The sequence below is a fragment of the Oncorhynchus tshawytscha genome, linkage group LG16, assembly GCF_018296145.1.
Source record: "Oncorhynchus tshawytscha isolate Ot180627B linkage group LG16, Otsh_v2.0, whole genome shotgun sequence".
In the NCBI taxonomy this organism is placed as follows: Eukaryota; Metazoa; Chordata; class Actinopteri; order Salmoniformes; family Salmonidae; genus Oncorhynchus; species Oncorhynchus tshawytscha.
This window is the reverse complement of record NC_056444.1, coordinates 81,843,933-81,871,433: the sequence shown is the minus strand read 5'-3', so window position 1 is coordinate 81,871,433 and position 27,501 is coordinate 81,843,933. Positions and strand designations below refer to the sequence as shown.

The following is a 27,501-nucleotide window of genomic DNA, read 5'->3' as shown; positions in this document are numbered from 1 at the left end:
CTGGTCTAATGTTCTGATGAGGTAGGTTAACCATGGTCTAAGGTCATGATGAGTTATGTTGACCCTGGTCTAATGTTCTGATGAGGTAGGTTAACCATGGTCTAAGGTTCTGATGAGGTAGGTTAACCCTGGTCTAAGGTCATGAAGAGGTAGGTTAACCCTATTCTAATGGTCTAAGGTCATGATGAGGTAGGTTACCCCTGGTCTAAGGTCGTGATGAGGTAGAATAAAGCAGGGCTTGATCAAAAGCCTGCACACCCCCTTACCCTTCTCACACTATTGTGCCGACCCGAACCGTACTGTGCTAGCGCGGAGATGTTCCTTTCACATTGTCCTTTCCAGCAACGATGATGAGTTAGATTAACCCTGGTCTAAGGTTGTGATGAGGTAGATTAACCCTGGTCTACAGTTGTGATGGATTTGTGACATTTCCAGCAACCATGATGAGGTAGATTAACCTTGGTCTAAGGTTGTGAGGAGGTAGATTAACCTTGGTCTAAGGTTGTGAGGAGGTAGATTAACACTGGTCTAAGGTTGTGATGAGGTAGCTTAACCATGGTCTAAGGTTGTGATGAGGTAGATTAACACTGGTCTAAGGTTGTGATGAGGTAGCTTAACCATGGTCTAAGGTTGTGATGAGGTAGATTAACCATGGTCTAAAGTTGTGATGAGGTAGATTAACCCAGGTCTAAGGTTGTGATGAGGTAGATTAACCATGGTCTAAGGTTGTGATGAGGTAGATTAACACTGGTCTAAGGTTGTGATGAGGTAGATTAACACTGGTCTAAGGTTGTGATGAGGTAGATTAACCATGGTCTAAGGTTGTGATGAGGTAGATTAACACTGGTCTACAGTTGTGATGAGGTAGATTAACCCTGGTCTAAGGTCATGATGAGGTAGATTAACCCTGGTCTACAGTTGTGATGGAGTTGTGATGGTTCCAGCAACCATGATGGATGCTTTGAGATCATAGTCATGTTATTTTCTCATTTTATATTTGTCTGAAACACAGACAAACACAAAAATAGTACTGAGGCCCTCTGACCTCCATAACTCCAACTCCAACAGACTGCCAGGTCTGTCAGCACCACAACAGTTAAAAACTTCTTAAGGATTGGACCCCATGCGTTTTTAAAATATATATTTTTAATCATCTTTGAAATGCAAGAGAAAGGCCAATATATGACTTAGGAATCTAGGCGCAACATAGATTTTGGCCAATAGATGGCAGCAGCATATGCTCAAAGTTTTAGACTGATTCAATGAACCATTGCATTTCTGATCAAAATATTGTATCAAGACTGCCCAAATGTGCTTAATTGGTTTATTAATACATTTTGAAGTTCATAACTGTGAACTCTCCTCAAACAATGGCATGGTATTATTTCACTATAATAGCTAGTGTAAATTGGACAGTGCAGTTAGATTAACAATAATTTAAGCTTTCTGCCCATATCAGATATGTCTATGTCCTGGGATTTTTTTGTTTGTTACTTAAAACCTCATGCTAATCACATTAGCATACGTTAGCTTAACCGTCCTGGGGGAGGGTGGGGGCGGGGGGGACTGATCCCGTAGAGGCTAACCACTAGGCTACCTGCTGCCCCGTGCACAAAGCGAGATCCATACAGAAATGGTTTGTCGAGATCGGCGTGGAATAACTTGACTGGCCTGCACAGGGCCCTGACCTCAACCCCCATTGTGTACTTCCGGCGCCGACAGAGATGGCCGCCTCGCTTCGCGTTCCTAGGAAACTAAGCAGTTTTTTGTTTTTTTACGTGTTATTTCTTACACTAGTACCCCAGGTCATCTTAGGTTTCATTACATACAGCCGAGAAGAACTACTGAATATAAGATCAGCGTCAACTCACCATCAGTACGACCAAGAATATGTTTTTCGCGATGCGGATCCTGTGTTCTGCCTTACCAGCAGTGTAACAGAGTGGATTACATGCAGCGACCCAAAAAAACGACTCAGAAAAAGAGGGAAACGAAGCGGTCTTCTGGTCAGACTCCGGAGACGGGCACATCGTGCACCACTCCCTAGCATTCTTCTTGCCAATGTCCAGTCTCTTGACAACAAGGTTGATGAAATCCGAGCAAGGGTAGCATTCCAGAGGGACATCAGAGACTGTAATGTTCTCTGCTTCACGGAAACATGGCTAACTGGAGAGACGCAATCCGAAGCGGTGCAGCCAGCGGGTTTCTCCACGCATCGCGCCGACAGAAACGAACATCTTTCTGGTAAGAAGAGGGGCGGGGGCGTATGCCTTATGGCCAACGTGACATGGTGTGATGAAAGAAACATACAGGAACTCAAATCCTTCTGTTCACCTGATTTAGAATTCCTCACAATCAAATGTAGACCGCATTATCTACCAAGAGAATTCTCTTCGATTATAATCACAGCCGTATATATCCCCCCCAAGCAGACACATCGATGGCTCTGAACGAACTTTATTTAACTCTCTGCAAACTGGAAACGATTTACCCGGAGGCTGCATTCATTGTAGCTGGGGATTTTAACAAGGCTAATCTGAAAACAAGACTCCCTAAATTTTATCAGCATATCGATTGCGCAACCAGGGGTGGAAAGACCCTGGATCATTGTTACTCTAACTTCCGCGACGCATATAAGGCCCTGCCCCGCCCCCTTTCGGAAAAGCTGACCACGACTCCATTTTGTTGATCCCTGCCTACAGACAGAAACTAAAACAAGAAGCTCCCACGCTGAGGTCTGTCCAACGCTGGTCCGACCAAGCTGACTCCACACTCCAAGACTGCTTCCATCACGTGGACTGGGAGATGTTTCGTATTGTGTCAGACAACAACATTGACGAATACACTGATTCGGTGTGCGAGTTCATTAGAACGTGCGTTGAAGATGTCGTTCCCATAGCAACGATTAAAACATTCCCTAACCAGAAACCGTGGATTGATGGCAGCATTCGTGTGGAACTGAAGGCGCGAACCACTGCTTTTAATCAGGGCAAGGTGTCTGGTAACATGACTGAATACAAACAGTGCAGCTATTCCCTCCGCAAGGCTATCAAACAAGCTAAGCGCCAGTACAGAGACAAAGTAGAATCTCAATTCAACGGCTCAGACACAAGAGGCATGTGGCAGGGTCTACAGTCAATCACGGACTACAGGAAGAAACCCAGCCCAGTCACGGACCAGGATGTCTTGCTCCCAGGCAGACTAAATAACTTTTTGCCCGCTTTGAGGACAATACAGTGCCACTGACACGGCCTGCAACGAAAACATGCGGTCTCTCCTTCACTGCAGCCGAAGTGAGTAAGACATTTAAACGTGTTAACCCTCGCAAGGCTGCAGGCCCAGACGGCATCCCCAGCCGCGCCCTCAGAGCATGCGCAGACCAGCTGGCCGGTGTGTTTACGGACATATTCAACCAATCCCTATACCAGTCTGCTGTTCCCACATGCTTCAAGAGGGCCACCATTGTTCCTGTTCCCAAGAAAGCTAAGGTAACTGAGCTAAACGACTACCGCCCCGTAGCACTCACATCCGTCATCATGAAGTGCTTTGAGAGACTAGTCAAGGACCATATCACCTCCACCCTACCTGACACCCTTGACCCACTCCAATTTGCTTACCGCCCAAATAGGTCCACAGATGATGCAATCTCAACCACACTGCACACTGCCCTAACCCATCTGGACAAGAGGAATACCTATGTGAGAATGCTGTTCATCGACTACAGCTCGGCATTCAACACCATAGTACCCTCCAAGCTCGTCATCAAGCTCGAGACCCTGGGTCTCGACCCCGCCCTGTGCAACTGGGTACTGGACTTCCTGACGGGCCGCCCCCAGGTGGTGAGGGTAGGCAACAACATCTCCTCCCCGCTGATCCTCAACACTGGGGCCCCACAAGGGTGCGTTCTGAGCCCTCTCCTGTACTCCCTGTTCACCCACGACTGCGTGGCCACGCACGCCTCCAACTCAATCATCAAGTTTGCGGACGACACAACAGTGGTAGGCTTGATTACCAACAACGACGAGACGGCCTACAGGGAGGAGGTGAGGGCCCTCGGAGTGTGGTGTCAGGAAAATAACCTCACACTCAACGTCAACAAAACTAAGGAGATGATTGTGGACTTCAGGAAACAGCAGAGGGAACACCCCCCATCCACATCGATGGAACAGTAGTGGAGAGGGTAGCAAGTTTTAAGTTCCTCGGCATACACATCACAGACAAACTGAATTGGTCCACTCACACAGACAGCATCGTGAGGAAGGCGCAGCAGCGCCTCTTCAACCTCAGGAGGCTGAAGAAAGGCTTGTCACCAAAAGATCAAACTTCTACAGATGCACATCAGCATCCTGGCGGGCTGTATCACCGCCTGGTATGGCAACTGCACCGCCCTCAACCTGCCAGAGGGTAGTGAGGTCTCAACGCATCACCGGGGGCAAACTACCTGCCCTCCAGGACACCTACACCACCCGATGCCAGGAAGGCCATAAAGATCATCAAGGACATCAACCACCCGAGCCACTGCCTGTTCACCCCGCTGTCATCAGAAGGCGAGGTCAGTACAGGTGCATCAAAGCTGGGACCGAGAGACTGAAAAACAGCTTCTATCTCAAGGCCATCAGACTGTTAAACAGCCACCACTAACATTGAGTGGCTACTGCCAACACACTGTCAATGACACTGACTCTACTCCAGCCACTTTAATCATGGGAATTGATGGGAAATGATGTAAATATATCACTAGCCACTTTAAACAATGCTACCTTATATAATGTTACTTACCCTACATTATTCATCTCATATGCATACGTAGATACTGTACTCTATATCATCGACTGCATCCTTATGTAATACATGTATCACTAGCCACTTTAACTATGCCACTTGGTTTACATACTCATCTCATATGTATATACTGTACTCGATATCATCTACTGTATCTCGCCTATGCTGCTCTGTACCATCACTCATTCATATATCCTTATGTACATATTCTTTATCCCCTTACACTGTGTATAAGACAGTAGTTTTTTTTTGGAATTGTTAGTTAGATTACTTGTTCGTTATTACTGCATTGTCGGAACTAGAAGCACAAGCATTTCGCTACACTCGCATTAACATCTGCTAACCATGTGTATGTGACAAATAAAATTTGATTTGATTTGATTTGATCAAACACCTTTGGGATGAATTGGAACGCCGACTGCAAGCCAGGTCTAATCGCCCAACATCAGTGTCCGACTTCACTAATGCTCTTGTGGCTGAATGGAAGCAAGTCCCCGCAGCAGTGTTCCAACATCTAGTGGAAAGCCTTCCCAGAAGAGTGGAGGCTGTTATAGCAGCAGAGTGGGGACTAACTCCATATTAAAGCCCATAAACATACTTTAGTCTTTTTGATCAACCTTTTTTCTGACCTATTTCAGTCATGATTCTTTAGGTTTGTGTATATAAACTACAGTACTGGAAGCATCAGCATAGTAGGGGTTTGCACTTTTTTTTATCATATTAAAGGGGAAATCTGCAGTTCTAACAATAACAAAATTGGTTAACGCCCACTTTTGCAGGGTAAACAGCTGAGGGATGGGGCTGGAGAATTGTAACCACTCTTAAAATCATGGACACATCTATGGATGCATGAGACTGACCATCCAGGAGATAAGCCATGTTTTGAATCTACTGTATTTGTTTACAATTACGTTGATAACAATCAATGGAGTTAAACAACAAGCTCATGAGGCATTAAGTTATACTCTTCAAGATTCAATGGCTATATATAATGCATTTTAAAGTCCTCAAACGGAGGTACAAGTCCCCTTTAATAAATCTTAAACATAAGTCCTGAAGAGCCATTCTCTGGTGTCCAAGTTACAGAAAACGTAAACAACTACTTTCCTGGCTCCAATGTATCAACAGTCAGAGCATCTCTCCATCCCAAATCCCCAACCGACCCTAGTGGATCCAAACTGGGCCTGCGTTGGTCTTTTCACTCCTAATTAGCTGTGTTAATAGGATTTGGCTTCTGGTGTTTCCATGTTGTAAGACATGCGATTTAAACCACAGAGATATTTAGCCTCTGAAGCTGCAGAGGAGCAACACTTTGACTTAGTATCTCTTGAACAGTAGTCTACCTACTACCTAACAACTCATTGTCTTTCTATCAGGACATCTATTGATAATCTAACGGGTCTTCAATCACCTCAACGACCTGTCAATCAATCGTCCTGTAGGAGATTTTCTTGTTTTGTTGTAGCACGTTTAGTGACTACAAACCTGTTTCTGTGTAGCGAGGCACCCAGGACAACTAACCACCAAGATGTCGATGGACGAGCCTGAGGATCTGGAGATGGAGGGAGAGGAGGGGATAGACGCCAAGGAGCTGAAGAAGGAGCTGGCTGAGTCCAAGGCAGTTAAAGTGCTGATGCTGGGTAAGTGAATCAACCCATTGGTGGGAATGTATCGGAGGTGCTTCAGGAAATATGCTCTTGTGATGAGGTAGCCCTGTCTGGAACTCGTAAGGTCATTTTGGCCGAATGGCTGAAACGTTGGAATCACCCATGAGTTTTGGTTTCCTCTACATAAAGGAACTGAAAGGCAATATTTCAGCTAAATACCGTGGAATCATAAACAGGATATTTGTTGTGACATATGATGTGATTTCAGAGATTTGGTTGAGGTCAATGGTGGAAAAAGTACCCAATTATCATACTTAATTAAAAGTAAAGAGAACTTAATAGAAAATGACTAAAGTAAAAGTGAAAGTCACCCAGTAAAATACTACTTGAATAAAAGTCTAAAAGTATTTGGTTTTAGCCAGGGGGCACATTCTAACACTAACACATAGTTTACAAAGGAAGCATGTTGTGTTTAGTGAGTCCTCCAGATCAGAGGCAGTAGGGATGACCAGGGATGTTCTCTGTTTAGTGAGTCCTCCAGATCAGAGGCAGTAGGGATGACCAGGGATGTTCTCTGTTTAGTGAGTCCTCCAGATCAGAGGCAGTAGGGATGACCAGGGATGTTCTCTGTTTAGTGAGTCCTCCAGATCAGAGGCAGTAGGGATGACCAGGGATGTTCTCTGTTTAGTGAGTCCTCCAGATCAGAGGCAGTAGGGATGACCAGGGATGTTCTCTGTTTAGTGAGTCCTCCAGATCAGAGGCAGTAGGGATGACCAGGGATGTTCTCTGTTTAGTGAGTCCTCCAGATCAGAGGCAGTAGGGATGACCAGGGATGTTCTCTGTTTAGTGAGTCCTCCAGATCAGAGGCAGTAGGGATGACCAGGGATGTTCTCTGTTTAGTGAGTCCTCCAGATCAGAGGCAGTAGGGATGACCAGGGATGTTCTCTGTTTAGTGAGTCCTCCAGATCAGAGGCAGTAGGGATGACCAGGGATGTTCTCTGTTTAGTGAGTCCTCCAGATCAGAGGCAGTAGGGATGACCAGGGATGTTCTCTGTTTAGTGAGTCCTCCAGATCAGAGGCAGTAGGGATGACCAGGGATGTTCTCTGTTTAGTGAGTCCTCCAGATCAGAGGCAGTAGGGATGACCAGGGATGTTCTCTGTTTAGTGAGTCCTCCAGATCAGAGGCAGTAGGGATGACCAGGGATGTTCTCTGTTTAGTGAGTCCTCCAGATCAGAGGCAGTAGGGATGACCAGGGATGTTCTCTGTTTAGTGAGTCCTCCAGATCAGAGGCAGTAGGGATGACCAGGGATGTTCTCTGTTTAGTGAGTCCTCCAGATCAGAGGCAGTAGGGATGACCAGGGATGTTCTCTGTTTAGTGAGTCCTCCAGATCAGAGGCAGTAGGGATGACCAGGGATGTTCTCTGTTTAGTGAGTCCTCCAGATCAGAGGCAGTAGGGATGACCAGGGATGTTCTCTGTTTAGTGAGTCCTCCAGATCAGAAGCAGTAGGGATGACCAGGGATGTTCTCTGTTTAGTGAGTCCTCCAGATCAGAGGCAGTAGGGATGATCAGGGATGTTCTCTGTTTAGTGAGTCCTCCAGATCAGAGGCAGTAGGGATGACCAGGGATGTTCTCTGTTTAGTGAGTCCACCAGATCAGAGGCAGTAGGGATAACCAGGGATGTTCTCTGTTTAGTGAGTCCACCAGATCAGAGGCAGTAGGGATAACCAGGGATGTTCTCTGTTTAGTGAGTCCTCCAGATCAGAGGCAGTAGGGATGACCAGGGATGTTCTCTGTTTAGTGAGTCCACCAGATCAGAGGCAGTAGGGATGACCAGGGATGTTCTCTGTTTAGTGAGTCCTCCAGATCAGAGGCAGTAGAGGACCAGGGATGTTCTCTGTTTAGTGAGTCCTCCAGATCAGAGGCAGTAGAGGACCAGGGATGTTCTCTGTTTAGTGAGTCCACCAGATCAGAGGCAGTAGGGATGACCAGGGATGTTCTCTGTTTAGTGAGACCGCCAGATCAGAGGCAGTAGGGATGACCAGGGATGTTCTCTGTTTAGTGAGACTGCCAGATCAGAGGCAGTAGGGATGACCAGGGATGTTCTCTGTTTAGTTAGTCCACCAGATCAGAGGGATAAGTGTGTAAATTGTACCATTTTCCTGTCCTGCTAATCATTAAACATGTAATGAGTACTTTTGTGTGTCAGGGAAAATGTATAGAGTAAAAAGTACATTATTTTCTTTAGGAATGTAGTGAAGTAAAAGTTTTCATAAATATAAATAGTAATGTAAAGTACAGATAACCAAAAAACAACTTATGTTGTACTTTAAAGTATTTTTACTTAAGTACTTTACACCACTGGTTGAGGTTTGTATTAAACTGCCATCCAGAAGCAAGGATGGACCACATCGGAAAGGGGGGCATCATTTAATAAGACATGATTGGTTCCTCTGAAAACCTGGCCTCAAGATAGGACAAAAAATATTTCATATGAAATTGAGATAACATCTGTAATTTTCACATTTCATCTTTCTGGTGTTGAATATATTCCATCAAATGATATCATACTCTTTCTCTGGACCCATTTTAATCAAACACAGACAATAAGGCCTAGATTCAATCAGATAAAGCGTCAACCGGCGATAGCCCACACCCGCATAGCTGATGTTTTGACGGTGTCAGAGGTGGAACTGCGTCGGAGTTGTCAAATCGGTGAGCAGCTACCAACGCAGTTCCACCTTTGACACCGCTAGAACATCAGCTATTCGGTTGTCGGCTCTCGCTTAATGCTTGATCTGATTGATCACTCGCTCCCACTCGCATTAGAAGTTCAGGACGAGAAAGTGTACGCTATATAGAAATAAGGACACTCAAATTGAAAATCATTCAACTAAATAATGAGGACTTCTATCAGGCTAAATAATGAGGACTTCTATCAGGCTAAATAATGAGGACTTCTATCAGCCTAATCAAAGAGTAGATGACTTGTAAACAAGTCTGCATGGAATTTCTATTATTGCGACTTAATGGTCGTGCCGGAGACAACAGTTGTTGACAACTAGCGTTGTAGCTAAGCCTAACCCTAATCCTTTTCCTAACCTTTACCTCATTCTCCTAATTTGCTGCATTAATTCACCTAACCTGCTGCATTAGTTCTCCTAACCTGCAACATTAACTATCCTAACCTGCTACATTAATTATCCTAACCTGCTACATTAATTATCCTAACCTGCCACATGAATTATCCTAACCTGCCACATGAATTATCCTAACCTGCCACATGAATTATCCTAACCTGCCACATTAATTATCCTAACCTGCCACATTAATTATCCTAACCTGTTACATTAACTATCCTAACCTGCTACATTAGTATCCTAACATGCTACATTAATTGCTATGTAAACAAATCCTCAATATTACCACAACGGAGCTGCAGCCTAGTTCCACCTCCGACACCATCAAAACAACCACTATGCGGATATCGGCAGAAACTGATCTGATTGAAACAGGCCCCGAGTACTGATTCTGTCTGTGAATTGAATATGCACGTTGTCTGAACATTGACAGTTAAGAACCAACACAAAGATCAAGGCATAATATTATTTCTCTCAGAATGTTTCAGCTATATGTAACTGAACCTAGAAAAGAAGGAAGAGATTTTTGTGGTTTGTTAAAGTACAGATTCAGACCTTGAGGTACATTGAGTTCCATCGCTCCCCGAGCTCCATCGCTCCCCGAGTTCCATCGCTCCCCGAGTTCCATCGCTCCCTGAGGTCCATCGCTCCCCGGGCTCCATCGCTCCCTGGGCTCCATCGCTCACTGAGTTCCATCGCTCCCTGAGGTACATTGAGTTCCATCGCTCCCTGGGCTCCATCGCTCCCTGAGTTCCATCGCTCCCCGAGCTCCATCGCTCACTGAGTTCCATCGCTCCCGAGTTCCATCGCTCCCTGAGGTCCATCGCTCCCTGGGCTCCATCGCTCCCTGAGTTCCATCGCTCCCTGAGGTCCATCGCTCCCTGAGGTACATTGAGTTCCATCGCTCCCTGGGCTCCATCGCTCCCTGAGGTCCATCGCTTCCCGAGGCTCCATCGCTCCCCGAGCTCCATCGCTCACTGAGTTCCATCGCTCCCCGAGTTCCATCGCTCGCCCCGAGTTCCATCGCTCCCGAGTTCCATCGCTCCTGAGTTCCATCGCTCCCGAGTTCCATCGCTCCCGAGTTCCATCGCTCCCGAGTTCCATCGCTCCCGAGTTCCATCGCTCCCGAGATCCATCGCTCCCGAGATCCATCGCTCCCGAGATCCATCGCTCCCGAGATCCATCGCTCCCGAGATCCATCGCTCCCTGAGTTCCTTCGCTCCCGAGTTCCATCGCTCCCCGAGTTCCGTCGCTCCCGAGTTCCGTCGCTCCCGAGTTCCGTCGCTCCCGAGTTCCGTCGCTCCCGAGTTCCGTCGCTCACTGAGTTCCGTCGCTCCCGAGTTCCGTCGCTACCCGAGCTCCATCGCTCCCGAGGTCCATCGCTCCCTGAGGTACATTGAGTACCATCGCTCCCGAGCTCCATCGCTCCCGAGTTCCATCGCTCCCCGAGTTCCATCGCTCCCGAGTTGCATCGCTCCCGAGTTGCATCGCTCCCCGAGTTCCATCGCTCCCGAGTTCCATCGCTCCCGAGTTCCATCGCTCCCGAGTTCCATCGCTCCCGAGTTCCATCGCTCCCTGAGGTCCATCGCTCCCTGAGTTCCATCGCTCCCTGAGGTCCATCGCTCCCTGAGGTCCATCGCTCCCTGGGCTCCATCGCTCCCTGAGGTCCCTGAGGTCCATCGCTCCCTGAGGTCCATCGCTCCCTGAGGTCCATCGCTCCCTGAGGTCCATCGCTCCCTGAGGTCCATCGCTCCCTGAGGTACATTGAGTACCATCGCTCCCCTGAGGTCCATCGCTCCCTGAGGTCCATCGCTCCCCGAGTTCCATCGCTCCCCGAGTTCCATCGCTCCCTGAGTTCCATCGCTCCCGAGGTCCATCGCTCCCTGAGGTCCATCGCTCCCTGAGGTCCATCGCTCCCTGGGCTCCATCGCTCCCTGGGCTCCATCGCTCACTGAGATCCATCGCTCCCTGAGATCCATCGCTCCCTGAGATCCATCGCTCCCTGAGGTCCATCGCTCCCTGAGGTCCATCGCTCCCTGAGGTACATTGAGTACCATCGCTCCATCGAGCGAGTTCCATCGCTCCCGAGTTCCATCGCTCCCGAGTTCCGCGCTCCCGAGTTCCATCGCTCCCCGAGGTCCATCGCTCCCGAGGTCCATCGCTCCCCGAGGTCCATCGCTCCCTGGGCACCATCACTCACTGAGTTCCATCGCTCCCGAGATCCATCGCTCCCGAGGTCCATCGCTCCCGAGGTCCATCGCTCCCTGAGGTCCATCGCTCCCTGAGGTCCATCGCTCCCTGAGGTACATTGAGTACCATCGCTCCCGAGCTCCATCGCTCCCTGAGGTCCATCGCTCCCGAGTTCCATCGCTCCCGAGTTCCATCGCTCCCCGAGTTCCATCGCTCACTGAGTTCCATCGCTCCCTGAGTTCCATCGCTCCCTGAGGTCCATCGCTCCCTGGGCTCCATCGCTCCCTGAGGTCCATCGCTCCCTGAGGTCCATCGCTCCCTGAGGTCCATCGCTCCCTGAGGTACATTGAGTACCATCGCTCCCCGAGCTCCATCGCTCCCTGAGGTCCATCGCTCCCCGAGTTCCATCGCTCCCCGAGGTCCATCGCTCCCCGAGTTCCATCGCTCCCTGAGGTCCATCGCTCCCGAGGTCCATCGCTCCCGAGGTCCATCGCTCCTGAGTTCCATCGCTCCCTGAGTTCCATCGCTCCCTGAGGTCCATCGCTCCCTGAGGTCCATCGCTCCCTGAGGTACATTGAGTACCATCGCTCCCAGAGCTCCATCGCTCCCTGAGGTCCATCGCTCCCCGAGTTCCATCGCTCCCTGAGGTTCCATCGCTCCCCGAGTTCCATCGCTCCCTGAGGTCCATCGCTCCCCGAGGTCCATCGCTCCCGAGGTCCATCGCTCACTGAGTTCCATCGCTCCCTGAGTTCCATCGCTCCCTGAGTTCCATCGCTCCCTGAGTTCCATCGCTCCCTGAGGTCCATCGCTCCCTGAGGTCCATCGCTCCCTGAGGTCCATCGCTCCCTGAGGTCCATCGCTCCCTGAGGTCCATCGCTCCCTGAGGTCCATCGCTCCCTGAGGTCCATCGCTCCCCGAGGTCCATCGCTCCTGAGTTCCATCGCTCCCTGAGTTCCATCGCTCCCTGAGTTCCATCGCTCCCTGAGTTCCATCGCTCCCTGAGTTCCATCGCTCCCTGAGGTCCATCGCTCCCTGAGGTCCATCGCTCCCTGAGGTCCATCGCTCCCTGAGGTCCATCGCTCCCTGAGGTCCATCGCTCCCTGAGGTACATTGAGTACCATCGCTCCCCGAGCTCCATCGCTCCCTGAGGTCCATCGCTCCCCGAGTTCCATCGCTCCCTGAGGTCCATCGCTCCCTGAGGTCCATCGCTCCCTGAGGTCCATCGCTCCCTGAGGTCCATCGCTCCCTGAGGTCCATCGCTCCCTGAGGTCCATCGCTCCCTGAGGTACATTGAGTACCATCGCTCCCTGAGGTCCATCGCTCCCTGAGGTCCATCGCTCCCGAGTTCCATCGCTCCCGAGTTCCATCGCTCCCTGAGGTCCATCGCTCCCTGAGGTCCATCGCTCCCTGGGCTCCATCGCTCCCTGAGATCCATCGCTCCCTGAGATCCATCGCTCCCTGAGGTCCATCGCTCCCTGAGGTCCATCGCTCCCTGAGGTCCATCGCTCCCTGAGGTACATTGAGTACCATCGCTCCCCGAGCTCCATCGCTCCCGAGTTCCATTGCTCCCGAGTTCCATCGCTCCCGAGGTCCATCGCTCCCCGAGGTCCATCGCTCCCGGGCTCCATCGCTCCCCGGGCTCCATCACTCACTGAGTTCCATCGCTCCCGAGATCCATCGCTCCCCGAAGTCCATCGCTCCCGAGGTCCATCGCTCCCGAGGTCCATCGCTCCCCGAGGTCCAACGCTCCCGAGGTCCATCGCTCCCCGAGGTCCATCGCTCCCCGAGGTCCATCGCTCCCGAGGTCCAGCTCCCCGGGCTCCATCACTCACTGAGTTCTATCGCTCCCCGAGATCCATCGCTCCCGAGGTCCATCGCTCCCTGAGTTCCATCGCTCCCCGAGTTCCATCGCTCACTGAGTTCCATCGCTCCCGAGTTCCATCGCTCCCTGAGGTCCATCGCTCCCGGGCTCCATCGCTCCCTGAGTTCCATCGCTCCCTGAGGTCCATCGCTCCCTGAGGTACATTGAGTTCCATCGCTCCCTGGGCTCCATCGCTCCCTGAGGTCCATCGCTCCCGAGCTCCATCGCTCCCCGAGTTCCATCGCTCCTGAGTTCCATCGCTCCCCGAGTTCCATCGCTCCCCGAGTTCCATCGCTCCCGAGTTCCATCGCTCCCCGAGTTCCATCGCTCCCCGAGATCCATCGCTCCCTGAGTTCCATCGCTCCCTGAGTTCCATCGCTCCCTGAGGTCCATCGCTCCCTGAGGTCCATCGCTCCCTGAGGTCCATCGCTCCCGAGGTCCATCGCTCCCGAGTTCCATCGCTCCCCGAGGGTCCCCGAGGTCCATCGCTCCCCGAGGTCCATCGCTCCCCGAGTTCCATCGCTCCCCGAGTTCCATCGCTCCCCGAGGTCCATCGCTCCCCGAGGTCCATCGCTCCCTGAGGTACATTGAGTACCATCGCTCCCAGAGCTCCATCGCTCCCTGAGGTCCATCGCTCCCGAGTTCCATCGCTCCCTGAGGTCCATCGCTCCCCGAGTTCCATCGCTCCCTGAGTTCCATCGCTCCCGAGTTCCATCGCTCACTGAGTTCCATCGCTCCCTGAGTTCCATCGCTCCCTGAGTTCCATCGCTCCCTGAGTTCCATCGCTCCCTGAGGTCCATCGCTCCCTGAGGTCCATCGCTCCCTGAGGTCCATCGCTCCCTGAGGTCCATCGCTCCCTGAGGTACATTGAGTACCATCGCTCCCCGAGCTCCATCGCTCCCTGAGGTCCATCGCTCCCGAGTTCCATCGCTCCTGAGGTCCATCGCTCCCTGAGGTCCATCGCTCCCTGAGGTCCATCGCTCCCTGAGGTCCATCGCTCCCTGAGGTCCATCGCTCCCTGAGGTACATTGAGTACCATCGCTCCCCGAGCTCCATCGCTCCCTGAGGTCCATCGCTCCCGAGTTCCATCGCTCCCCGAGTTCCATCGCTCCCCGAGTTCCATCGCTCCCTGAGGTCCATCGCTCCCTGGGCTCCATCGCTCACTGAGTTCCATCGCTCCCTGAGATCCATCGCTCCCTGAGATCCATCGCTCCCTGAGGTCCATCGCTCTCTGAGGTCCATCGCTCCCTGAGGTACATTGAGTACCATCGCTCCCGAGCTCCATCGCTCCCGAGTTCCATCGCTCCCGAGTTCCATCGCTCCCCGAGGTCCATCGCTCCCCGAGGTCCATCGCTCCCCGGGCTCCATCGCTCCCCGAGCTCCATCGCTCCCGAGATCCAGCTCCCGAAGTCCATCGCTCCCGAGGTCCATCGCTCCCGAGGTCCATCGCTCCCCGAGGTCCAACGCTCCCGAGGTCCAACGCTCCCGAGCTCCATCGCTCCCCGAGGTCCATCGCTCCCGGGCTCCATCACTCACCGAGTTCTATCGCTCCCGAGATCCATCGCTCCCGAGGTCCATCGCTCCCGAGTTCCATCGCTCCCGAGTTCCATCGCTCCCGAGTTCCATCGCTCCCTGAGTTCCATCGCTCCCTGAGTTCCATGAGCTCCCTGAGGTTCATTGCTCCCTCCCAGTGGAAAGGCAGGACACAGTGAGGTGTTTAAATAATCACTACTAAAAGGTCCAAGTGCATTATGGAACCCTGCCGATGAGGTGCCAAGCCGATTACACTGACGAGATGAGCTCATACTCCAGGTCCAGTCAAGAAATGCGTACCCAGTCTCTCCTCTGACAGCATTCACCCTTTCACACTACCGTGACGACCCAATTCAAACTGTACTGTGCTGGCTCAGACTTAAAGTATATTTTTTTACATAGTCCCTTTTACAACACAACACTCTTCCAGAACCTATGATGTGTGGGTTCAGATTGGTTCTGGGCTCAGCAGGATTTAGTTGGGCTGTGCCTTAGTAGTGTGAAAAGGGTAATCCACTTGGCCTCTCTGCATGTGGCCACTTAAAGTCTCAGTCAATGCTAATGATCAAATCCAAAAAACAGGTCTCGGTATATATCCAGATAGTGGAATAGACAGATCTATTTCCATACGCCTAACCAGGCCAAATAGCTAACGCTGAGGTCTCCACAAACTGTTTTAGCATCCGGTACCCTTTTCACACTACTGAGTAAAGCTGAGCTGTACTTCTGATTTGACCTGTTGAAAAGATGTGTGTGTGTGAGACACAGTGTTCTCACTCCTACCAGTGGTACCGTAGAAATAGTGTTGTGTTCTTTAGCAGACAGTGTTAGTGTGACCGACTGACAGGGGTTCGAATCCTGTGTTATCCCTTTGATGGTGAGCAAACACAAGTTTTAAGGTCTCAGGTGGCTGGAGCAGGCAAGCGTAGTTCAATGAACGACTTCTGTTACTTTAACTCTTGTCTTGATACAAAGTGGTAAGATCACCTGTTTCCAGGTTACATAATGCTTGTTGTGTTAAGACACAGGAAACATGAAACCCATCCATAACACTCAGCAAGGGGGTACGTGAAGAGGAGGATCAGCCAACCTTAATGTGGAAGGGCACTGAGCCAATGGGTGTCATTATGTAACCTGGTCCTGTGTCTTAAACACAGCATGCATTATGTAACCTGGTCCTGTCTGTGGCTATGAGTCTGTGGCTATGAGTGGCGCAGGGCTCAACCAATTAGAGTAGATTAAATGGAGAACACTTCTCCACAAGAGGCATCTATTGGATGATGTCTGTCTATGGTCTTTATAACTGCTGTGTTGTTGAATAATCTAATCAACTTCACTACAATTACCCATTTAACTACTAAACTAAGCTGAGATTGTTTTAGTTGAATAGCGAACTCCTATCTATGTAAATGAACATGCCACCCTAGGAGTTGGCAAGACAGCATAAACAGATTTGGAACCAGGCTAGAGCTAAAATGAGCTGAGACTTATATACTGACTGGCCTGGCCTGGTTACAGGATGACATTATATACTGACTGGCCTGGTTACAGGATGACATTATATACTGACAGGCCTGGTTACAGGATGACATTATATACTGACTGGCCTGGTTACAGGATGACATTATATACTGACTGGCCTGGTTACAGGATGACATTATATACTGACTGGCCTGGTTACAGGATGACATTATATACTGACTGGCCTGGTTACATGATACCATTATATACTGACTGGCCTGGTTACAGGATAACATTATATACTGACTGGCCTGGTTACAGGATAACATTATATACTGACTGGCCTGGTTACAGGATAATATTATATACTGACTGGCCTGGTTACAGGATAATATTATATACTGACTGGCCTGGTTACAGGATGACATTATATACTGACTGGCCTGGTTACATGATACCATTATATACTGACTGGCCTGGTTACAGGATGACATTATATACTGACTGGCCTGGTTACAGGATGACATTATATACTGACTGGCCTGGTCCTCTCTGAGAAACATCTCCATTATGGTCCTCTCTTTCCATTATGGTCCTCTCTGAGAAGCATCGTTCCATTATGGTCCTCTCTTTCCATTATGGTCCTCTCTGAGTAGCAGTAGTAGTATGGTGTTTAAAGGTTTAAGTATAATGTATAAGGTTTTAAATAAGTGACACCAAGGCCTTTGTCCTGAACTGCCTGAGAGAACCATGAGCATCCCAAATGGCACCCTATTAGACCCTAGTCAAAAGGAGTGCACTATATAGGGATTAGGGTGCTATTTGAGCCGTCCTGCACTATTTAGGGATTAGGGTGCTATTTGAGCCGTACTGCACTATATAGGGATTAGGGTGCTATTTGAGCCGTACTGCACTATATAGGGAATAGGGTGCTATTTGAGCCGTACTGCACTATATAGGGAATAGGGTGCTATTTGAGCCGTACTGCACTATATAGGGATTAGGGTGCTATTTGAGCCGTACTGCACTATATAGGGAATAGGGTGCTATTTGAGCCGTACTGCACTATATAGGGAATAGGGTGCTATTTGAGCCGTACTGCACTATATAGGGAATAGGGTGCTATTTGAGCCGTACTGCACTATATAGGGAATAGGGTGCTATTTGAGCCGTACTGCACTATATAGGGAATAGGGTGCTATTTGAGCCGTACAGCACTATATAGGGAATAGGGTGCTATTTGAGCCGTACTGCACTATATAGGGATTAGGGTGCTATTTGAGCCGTACTGCACTATATAGGGATTAGGGTGCTATTTGAGCCGTACTGCACTATATAGGGAATAGGGTGCTATTTGAGCCGTACTGCACTATATAGGGAATAGGGTGCTATTTGAGCCGTACTGCACTATATAGGGATTAGGGTGCTATTTGAGCCGTACTGCACTATATAGGGAATAGGGTGCTATTTGAATAGCGAACTCCTATCTATGTAAATACTAGTTGGCAAGTCCTGCACTATTTAGGGATTAGGGTGCTATTTGAGCCGTACTGCACTATATAGGGAATAGGGTGCTATTTGAGCCGTACTGCACTATATAGGGAATAGGGTGCTATTTGAGCCGTACTGCACTATATAGGGAATAGGGTGCTATTTGAGCCGTACTGCACTATATAGGGAATAGGGTGCTATTTGAGCCGTACAGCACCGGTCCAGGTTACAGGTTGGGGTGGGTGCTATTTGAGCCGTACAGCACCGGTCCAGGTTACAGGTTGGGGTGGGTGCTATTTGAGCCGTACAGCACCGGTCCAGGTTACAGGTTGGGGTGGGTGCTATTTGAGCCGTACAGCACCGGTCCAGGTTACAGGTTGGGGTGGGTGCTATTTGAGCCGTACAGCACCGGTCCAGGTTACAGGTTGGGGTGGGTGCTATTTGAGCCGTACAGCACCGGTCCAGGTTACAGGTTGGGGTGGGTGCTATTTGAGCCGTACAGCACCGGTCCAGGTTACAGGTTGGGGTGGGTGCTATTTGAGCCGTACAGCACCGGTCCAGGTTACAGGTTGGGGTGGGTGCTATTTGAGCCGTACAGCACCGGTCCAGGTTACAGGTTGGGGTGGGTGCTATTTGAGCCGTACAGCACCGGTCCAGGTTACAGGTTGGGGTGGGTGCTATTTGAGCCGACAGCACCGGTCCAGGTTACAGGTTGGGGTGGGTGCTATTTGAGCCGTACAGCACCGGTCCAGGTTACAGGTTGGGGTGGGTGCTATTTGAGCCGTACAGCACCGGTCCAGGTTACAGGTTGGGGTGGGTGCTATTTGAGCCGTACAGCACCGGTCCAGGTTACAGGTTGGGGTGGGTGCTATTTGAGCCGTACAGCACCGGTCCAGGTTACAGGTTGGGGTGGGTGCTATTTGAGCCGTACAGCACCGGTCCAGGTTACAGGTTGGGGTGGGTGCTATTTGAGCCGTACAGCACCGGTCCAGGTTACAGGTTGGGGTGGGTGCTATTTGAGCCGTACAGCACCGGTCCAGGTTACAGGTTGGGGTGGGTGCTATTTGAGCCGTACAGCACCGGTCCAGGTTACAGGTTGGGGTGGGTACCATAGTATTTGGGTTTTAAAGGTTTTAAAATACATGTTTTGAATAAAGATTTGAAGTGACTTTCAAGTCCTTTGTCCTGAAGAGTCTGAGACTCAGTGAGTCCCATTGAGCCACAGTGAGGCCCACTGAGGCCCAGAGACGTCAGTGATCTCCTCACAGACTGTCCTCTTGCTCTATTGTCACTCTTTCTCATAATCTAACTGGGTCACATTAGTAAGCGGTGTTTGTTACGTTTCAGTAGTGGACTGTATAGGGAATAGGATGCAGTTTGGGAAGTAGCATATGTTTCTCTGGCCACAAGGTCCAAGAGTATTCTTGGCCTGAGGGACTTCGACTGAACTGTAATTATGTTACATATTATGTGACTGATAAAGGTCAACAGATATGTAATGACAAGGCTTTTGTTTTGCCATTTTACCACAAGCAGGACATACTTTTCTTCTAATACATTATCTGTCTGTGTCACTGATGAAAGCCCTGTAACGAAACGGTAAATGGATGACATTTAACTGTCAATAAATTGTGTATTTTTTTGTTTTCTTTCAGGTGCTGAGGAGTCGGGGAAAAGCACCATCGTAAAACAAATGAAGTGAGTTCATTTAAAACTGAAGCCTCTCACTGAATGTGGGGCAGCTGAGAGAAATGAGCCGCAGTGTCAAATATATACCACTAGGGGCAGCTGAGAGAAAGTGAGCCGCAGTGTTACAAATATACCACTAGGTGGCAGTTTGGATAAGTGAGCAACACCAACCCCTTCTTCTTCTTCTTCTTCTTCTCTCCTGCACAGAATCCTCCACCTGGGCGGTTTTAATAAGGAGGAGAAGGTGATGTACAGAGAGGTGATCTTTGGTAACATCCTGCAGTCAGCTCTGTCCATCGTCAGAGGCATGGGCATCCTGGGGATCAAGTACGGATCACCAGCCGCAGAGGTGGGTACTGCAGGCTGGGTGTGTGTGTAGAACTATACTATAATATACCATACTACAGTAAATTATATTACACTGTATGAACCTGTTATACTAAACTATACTGACATATATGTGTTGTTTTCTGTGTGGCCAGGATGAGGGCACGAAGCTGGAGAACCTTTCCAACTCTACTGAAGAGGGCACCATGCCTCCTGAGCTGGCTGAGTGCATCAAGAAGTTGTGGCTGGACCCTGGCATCCAAGAGTGCTTTGAGAGAGCAGCTGAAGGCTACCAGCTCCTCGACTCCGCTCACTAGTGGGTTAATCTGTCTGCCGTTATTACTCAGGACCCGTATTCACTAGCGTTTCAGAGTGCTGATCTAGGATCAGAGCCTGTATCCATGAATTGCCTCAGAGTAGGGTGCTGATCTAGGATCAGGTTCCCCCTTGTCCATGTCATCTTATTCATTATGATCTAAAAGGCTAAACTGATCCTAGATCAGCACTTCTACTTGGAGAGTCTTGATGAATACAAACAGCTCTGACATTTACAGCCTACCTTAGTTATCTGATTCTTGGATTGATTGATTGATTGATTGATTGTGCCATTCGCCGACAGCTTCCTCAGTGACCTTGACCGCATCACCGTGGCTGACTTGACCCCCAATGACCAAGACATCCTACGGTGCAGGATCACGACCGGCGGTGTTAACGAGGAGAGGTTCATCTGCAGAGACATCCAATTCAGGTGATGCTACAGTAGCTAACTACCGGACTGCCTTGTCCAGTACAGTATAGTACACCTGCAAAGAGGTCAAATTCAGGTGATGCTACAGTAGCTAACTACCGGACTGCCTTGTCCAGTACAGTATAGTACACCTGCAAAGAGGTCAAATTCAGGTGATGCTACAGTAGCTAACTACCGGACTGCCTTGTCACAGTACAGTATAGTGCACCTGCAAAGAGGTCAAATTCAGGTGATGCTACAGAAGCTAACTACCGGACTGCCTTGTCACAGTACAGTATAGTGCACCTGCAAAGAGGTCAAATTCAGGTGATGCTACAGTAGCTAACTACCGGACTGCCTTGTCACAGTACAGTATAGTGCACCTGCAAAGAGGTCAAATTCAGGTGATGCTACAGTAGCTAACTACCGGACTGCCTTGTCACAGTACAGTATAGTACACCTGCAAAGAGGTCAAATTCAGGTGATGCTACAGTAGCTAACTACCGGACTGCCTTGTCACAGTACAGTATAGTACACCTGCAAAGAGGTCAAATTCAGGTAAGGTAGTGTAATTGGTGCGATCGAACCATAGACCTCTTGCACAACAACAGAACGTCTTAACCAGTAAAGAGAATCCTTGTGATCTGAGAGCAGCATTTAGGTTTACAACTCCACGGTTGTGTTTACACAGACAGCCTAATTCTGACCTTTTTTTCCCCCTCACCAATTGGTCTTTTGACCAATCACATAAGCTCTTTTGCCATTGCCAATAACTCGGCAAAAGATCAGAATTGGGCTGCCTGTGTAAACGTAGCCAGTAAGGGCTATGTTTCAATGAGAGTGTGATTTCAAATCACCTCTATTACACCAGCAACTTAATAGAGCATGAAATATATATTTTTTTGTATTTGTATGTGATCGCTGCTAGAATTGAACCACCAACCTTAGCAAGTGCCACGCTCTCACCAACTAAGTACACACTGGAGCTGGGATGTTTTCCTAACACACACTGGAGCTGGGATGTTTTCCTAACACACACTGGAGCTGGGATGTTTTCCTAACACACACTGGAGCTGGGATGTTTTCCTAACACACACTGGAGCTGGGATGTTTTCCTAACACACACTGGAGCTGGGATGTTTTCCTAACACACACTGGAGCTGGGATGTTTTCCTAACACACACTGGAGCTGGGATGTTTTCCTAACACACACTGGAGCTGGGATGTTTTCCTAACACACACTGGAGCTGGGATGTTTTCACTAACACACACTGGAGCTGGGATGTTTTCCTAACACACACTGGAGCTGGGATGTTTTCCTAACACACACTGGAGCTGGGAACACACACTGGAGCTGGGATGTTTTTTGGAGCCTAACACACACTGGAGCTGGGATGTTTTGGAGCCTAACACACACTGGAGCTGGGATGTTTTTAACACACACTGGAGCTGGGATGTTTTCCTAACACACACTGGAGCTAACACACACTCACTGATGATTAATGTACTGGAGCTGGGATGTAACACACACTGGAGCTGGGATGTTTTCCTAACACACACTGGAGCTGGGATGTTTTCCACACAAGCTGGGATGCTGGAGCTGGGATGTTTTCCTAACACACACCTCTCCTGTGAAAAAGAAGTAAAAAAAAAAAAAAAGGGCTTTATAATTGATTGGGTTAATTGATGTGATTGTTGTGTCTCTCTGACGGACAGGATGTTTGATATGAGCGGTAGAAGAGAAGAGAGGAAGAAGTGGATCCACTGTTTCCAGGGCGTCCATTGCGTCCTGTTCTGTAGTGCCCTCAGCGCGTATGACCTGGTGCTGCTGGAGGACGAGGAAATGGTGAGTGATTACACACACACACACACACACACACACACACACACACACACACACACACACACACACACACACACACACACACACACACACACACACACACACACACACACACACACACACTTCAAAGTGAAACTACAGGAGATGATTCAACCATACCACAGAAGATGCTGATATGAATCAACCACACCACAGGAGATGCTGATATGAATCAACCACACCACAGGAGATGCTGATATGAATCAACCACACCCCAGGAGATGCTGATATGAATCAACCACACCACAGGAGATGCTGATATGAATCAACCACACCACAGGAGATGCTGATATGAATCAACCACACCCCAGGAGATGCTGATATGAATCAACCACACCACAGGAGATGCTGATATGAATCAACCACACCACAGGAGATGCTGATATGAATCAACCACACCCCAGGAGATGCTGATATGAATCAACCACACCACAGGAGATGCTGATATGAATCAACCACACCACAGGAGATGCTGATATGAATCAACCAAACCTCACGAGATGTTGATATGAATCAACCAAACCTCACGAGATGTTGATATGAATCAACCAAACCTCACGAGATGTTGATATGAATCAACCAAACCTCACGAGATGTTGATATGAATCAACCAAACCTCACGAGATGTTGATATGAATCAACCAAACCTCACGAGATGTTGATATGAATCAACCAAACCTCACGAGATGTTGATATGAATCAACCAAACCTCACATGGCTAGTGACTGCAGCCAGCTAAGGTTGTTGACGGTTTTGTAGCCCAACGATGATCATGATGATAATGATACATCATTCCTATACCCTCCTCTCCTGTTTTCAGAACCGCATGCACGAGTCTCTCCACCTATTCAACAGTATCTGCAACCACAGGTTCTTCGAGGACACCATCCACGTGCTCTTCCTCAACAAGAAGGACGTCTTCCAAGAGAAAATCAAGCATGTCCACCTCAATGTCTGCTTCCCTGACTACGATGGTGAGTCCTACTCTGAGTCCTACTCTGAGTCCTACTCTGAGTCCCAAATGGCAAACCGTTGTTTTCCCTTTTTGGCCTTTCGTTTGGAGTTTATTTACCACGCGGCGAATGAATGAAAATATCGTAAATCTCTCACTGATTAGTTTCAAGTTATTGTCACATGCACAAGTACAGCGAAATGCCTTTCTTGCTTTTTCCCATCAATGTAGCTATTAATATCAGTCGTACAAAAAAAACATTCAGAGAAAAATGTCAAGTAGAACAAAAAACACACGAGAAACAGAAATAAGAAGAAGGCCAGAATGTACCAGTCAAAAGTTTGGATACACCTACTCATTCAAGGGTTTTTCTTTATTTTTTTATATTGTCTACATTGTATAATAATAGTGACGATATAGGCCACTCCAATACCAATACCTTGACTTTGTTGTCCTTACAACTTTGGAAGTATGCTTGGGGTCATTGTCCATTTGGAAGACTCATTTGCGACCAAGCATTATCTTCCTGACTGATGTCTTGAGATGTTGCTTCAATATATCCACATAATTTTCCTTCCTCATGAAGGCATCTATTTTGTGAAGTGCACCAGTCCCTCCTGCAGCAAAGCACCCCCACAACATGATGCTGCCACCCCCATGCTTCACGGTTGGGATGGGTGTTCTTTGGCTTGCAAGCCTCCCTCTTTTTCCTCCAAACATAACGATGGTCATTATGGCTAAACAGTTCTATTTTCGTTTCATCAGACCAGAGGACATGTCTCCCAAAAAGTATGATCTTTGTCCCCATGTGCAGTTGCAAACCGTAATCTGGCTTTTTAATGGCGGTTTTGGAGCAGTGGCTTCTTCCTTGCTGAGCAGCCTTTCAGGTTATGTCTATATAGGACTCGTTTTACTGTGGATATAGATACTTTTGTACAGGTTTCTACCAGCATCTTCACAAGGTCCTTTGCTGTTGTTCTGGGATTGATTTGCACTTTTCGCACCAAAGTACGTTCATCTCTTGGAGACCGAACGCATCTTCTTCCTGAGCGGTATGACGGCTGCGGGATCCCATGGTGTTTATACTTGCATTTGTACAGATGAACGCGCTAGCCTCAGGCATTTGGAAATTGCTCCCAAGGATGAACCAGACTTGCGGAGGTCTACAATTTGTTTTCTGAGGTCTTGGCTGATTTCTTTTGATTTTCCCATGATGTCAAGCAAAGAGGCACTGAGTTTGAAGGTAGGCCTTAAAATACATCCACAGGTACACATCCAATTGACTCAAATGATGTCAATTAGCCTATCAGAAGCTTCTAAAGCCATGACATAATTTTCTGGAATTTTCCAAGCAGTCAATTTAGGCACAGTCAACTTAGTGTATGTAAACTTCTGACCCACTGGAATTGTGATACAGTGAATTATAAGTGAAATAATCTGTCTGTAAACAATTGTTGGAAAAATGACTTGTGTCATGCACAAAGTAGAAGTCCTGACTGACTGGCCAAAACTATAGTTTGTTAACAAGAAATTTATGGAGTGGTTGAAAAACGAGTTTTAATGACTCCAACCTAAGTGTATGTTAACTTCTGACTTCAACTGTAGTTCTCCTAGGTTCCGAACCAATCATATTTCTTACTTAAACCTAACCCAACCCATATCCCTTTACCACGTGTAATTACATACTTAGTGTCTCATTTCTTGCCTAAACTTAACCAAATCACATTTGTTTCTGCCCTCGGAGGCAGAGTTGCCATTAGAACAAGGAAAACTCCATTCTGCAAGTGGGGTCTGAGCGTATCTTCCCCCTCGGTAACAAGACATTTTGTTACACACTTGATCTTGATCCTCGGTCAGTTCATTCTTTCACTGAAATTCACAGGATTAAGAAAAATCACTTTGAATTAAAAAGTATCTGAATGAAGTATAAAACCCCTCGTATTCCCTCTGTAGGGCCAGACAGTATAAAACCCCTCGTATTCCCTCTGTAGGGCCAGACCCATACAAAAGAGAACAGCAACTCCTGTCAGATTTTCAACCTCTAAACTCTTCTCTCCCTTAAAGGGCCAAATACATACGAAGACGCCAGTAACCACGTGAAGATGCAATTTGAGTCTCTGAACTTGAAGCAGGCGGAGAAACCCATCTATACCCACGTCACCTGCGCTGTAGACACACAGGACGTGAACCAGGCCTTCGACACCATCACAGACATCATCAAAATCAATCTAAAAGACGCCGGGCTGTTCTGAGGCAGCTCCTGATTGAAGGTATGACCGTCTATATTACTGCCTGATGCATGCACACACACACACACACCTCAGTGCCCAGCAGGAAATCCCTGTCTGAGAACCGACATCAGTCCTGTCGCCTCACTGACACACTGTAATAAGGGCCAGCTGTGGCCAAACTATCGGCAATTCACTTATAACACACAATGACATACTGTATTTGCCTTGACATGCCATTAATATTGCCATGGTCTGGGGCACTTTGTCCCTTCTAGTACATTGTGTTTCTATGGTTCAGACCGTTTGGGACGGCTGAAGGTGAGGATGGATGAGTCATAAAGCTAACATTGACTCAATACTATCTCTGTCCCTCCCTCTCACATCGCCTCAACACTATCCCGACACTATTACAGTCTCCAAAAGGGCCATTAGACAGACCTAATTAAACTATACTTTTCTCTAAATAAATGTGGTCAAATATACATTAGAGCAGGGGTGGGCATTGAAGCTGTGGTCTTGGAGCGAGAGTGTAAGCTTTTGATCCAATTTGGGTGACCAAAACGAGCTGAATTTGCAGGCATGATCTATGACACAAGTAGCATTCACATAGGCACAACAGATTCTCAGAAAGATTACGTATAAATGTAAAAACATGCATTCAATTGAAATTCCTATTTTCTTCCCTTCTCCAGAACTTACAGTAGTAGTTTTTTTGGAATTGTTAGTTAGATTACTTGTTCGTTATTACTGCATTGTCGGAAGTAGAAGCACAAGCATTTCGCTGCACTCGCATTAACATCTGCTAACCATGTGTATGTGACAAATAAAATTTGATTTGATTTGATTTACTTCCTTCCATCCATCAGCCAACCCCTTGGTTTTATTTGGCCACTGTGCTGAAGGAGGTGGACAGTTGGTGGACAACTGCTTATCGGCTGTCACCATCACTACCTCCGAACCCTGGTTCCTTGGATGCTTCCTCTACATCGACATCATCAAAGCCTTAACATCAAGGCCATTGGATTGAAAGAGTATGAAAACATTTGTAAAAAAAAAAGAATAAAAAAAAAAAGGAAAATTGGACAGGACTTAAATTGTGGAATGTACCTTTAAATCCCTGAAGCTAGTGTTTTTGTCTTACCTTCAGTAGTCTCCTGTGGTCTCCATTTTATCGTTAAAAAAAAGTTATAAAGTAAACAGTTGAAATTTCAATATTTCAAAATTCTATTTTAATCTATTTTAATAGAATAATAACCTTTACACTTTGTAAATAATTAGACCAGTCTTTATTTTAAGAAAGACATCTGAAGTACTGTGAGAAAGAAGGGATCTTGTATTTTTGTTTTTGTGATGTGTGGACACATAAAATAAAGATGCATATACTTCCCTGTTCAGTTTCTGAGCGTTGAAGGATACACAATACTATTATGACATAGTAGGGAACATTAACCCTTTCCCACAGTGCCGGTACACATTTTGGATCCCGGTACTCATTATATTTTAGAGGAAATATTCTATGAGGTGCCAGTACTCAAGTTGTAGAAAATGACAGGTTCTGATATTATAACACCAGCCCACTTCAAGCACTGCTTTGCCATTGGCTGGATTGCAAAATACAAAAAGACAAA

The 27,501-nt window shown here is 48.1% G+C and overlaps 1 protein-coding gene across 1 annotated transcript; it reads left to right on the top strand.

Annotated features, from left to right (window-relative positions):
• Positions 1-6,056: 6,056 nt before the first annotated feature.
• LOC112235439 (guanine nucleotide-binding protein G(t) subunit alpha-2-like) lies at positions 6,057-27,263 on the top strand. The gene is made up of 9 exons (XM_024403883.2): positions 6,057-6,422; positions 19,721-19,763; positions 19,962-20,103; positions 20,237-20,397; positions 20,701-20,829; positions 22,525-22,654; positions 23,511-23,664; positions 25,707-25,912; positions 26,740-27,263. The coding sequence occupies exons 1-8, from the start codon at positions 6,311-6,313 to the stop codon at positions 25,892-25,894; spliced, it is 1,059 nt and encodes a 352-aa protein (XP_024259651.2). The 5' UTR covers positions 6,057-6,310; the 3' UTR covers positions 25,895-25,912; positions 26,740-27,263.
• Positions 27,264-27,501: the final 238 nt, after the last annotated feature.

What these genes read in the sequence shown, in the direction of transcription:
- LOC112235439 (XM_024403883.2), top strand. Translation starts at nt 6,311, where the DNA reads ATGTCGATGGACGAGCCTGAGGATCTGGAGATGGAGGGAGAGGAGGGG. An exon ending in ACCATCGTAAAACAAATGAA is followed by an intron (nt 19,764 to 19,961) that starts GTGAGTTCATTT and finishes TCTCCTGCACAG; the next exon opens with AATCCTCCACCTGGGCGGTT. An exon ending in TGCAGAGACATCCAATTCAG is followed by an intron (nt 20,830 to 22,524) that starts GTGATGCTACAG and finishes TCTGACGGACAG; the next exon opens with GATGTTTGATATGAGCGGTA.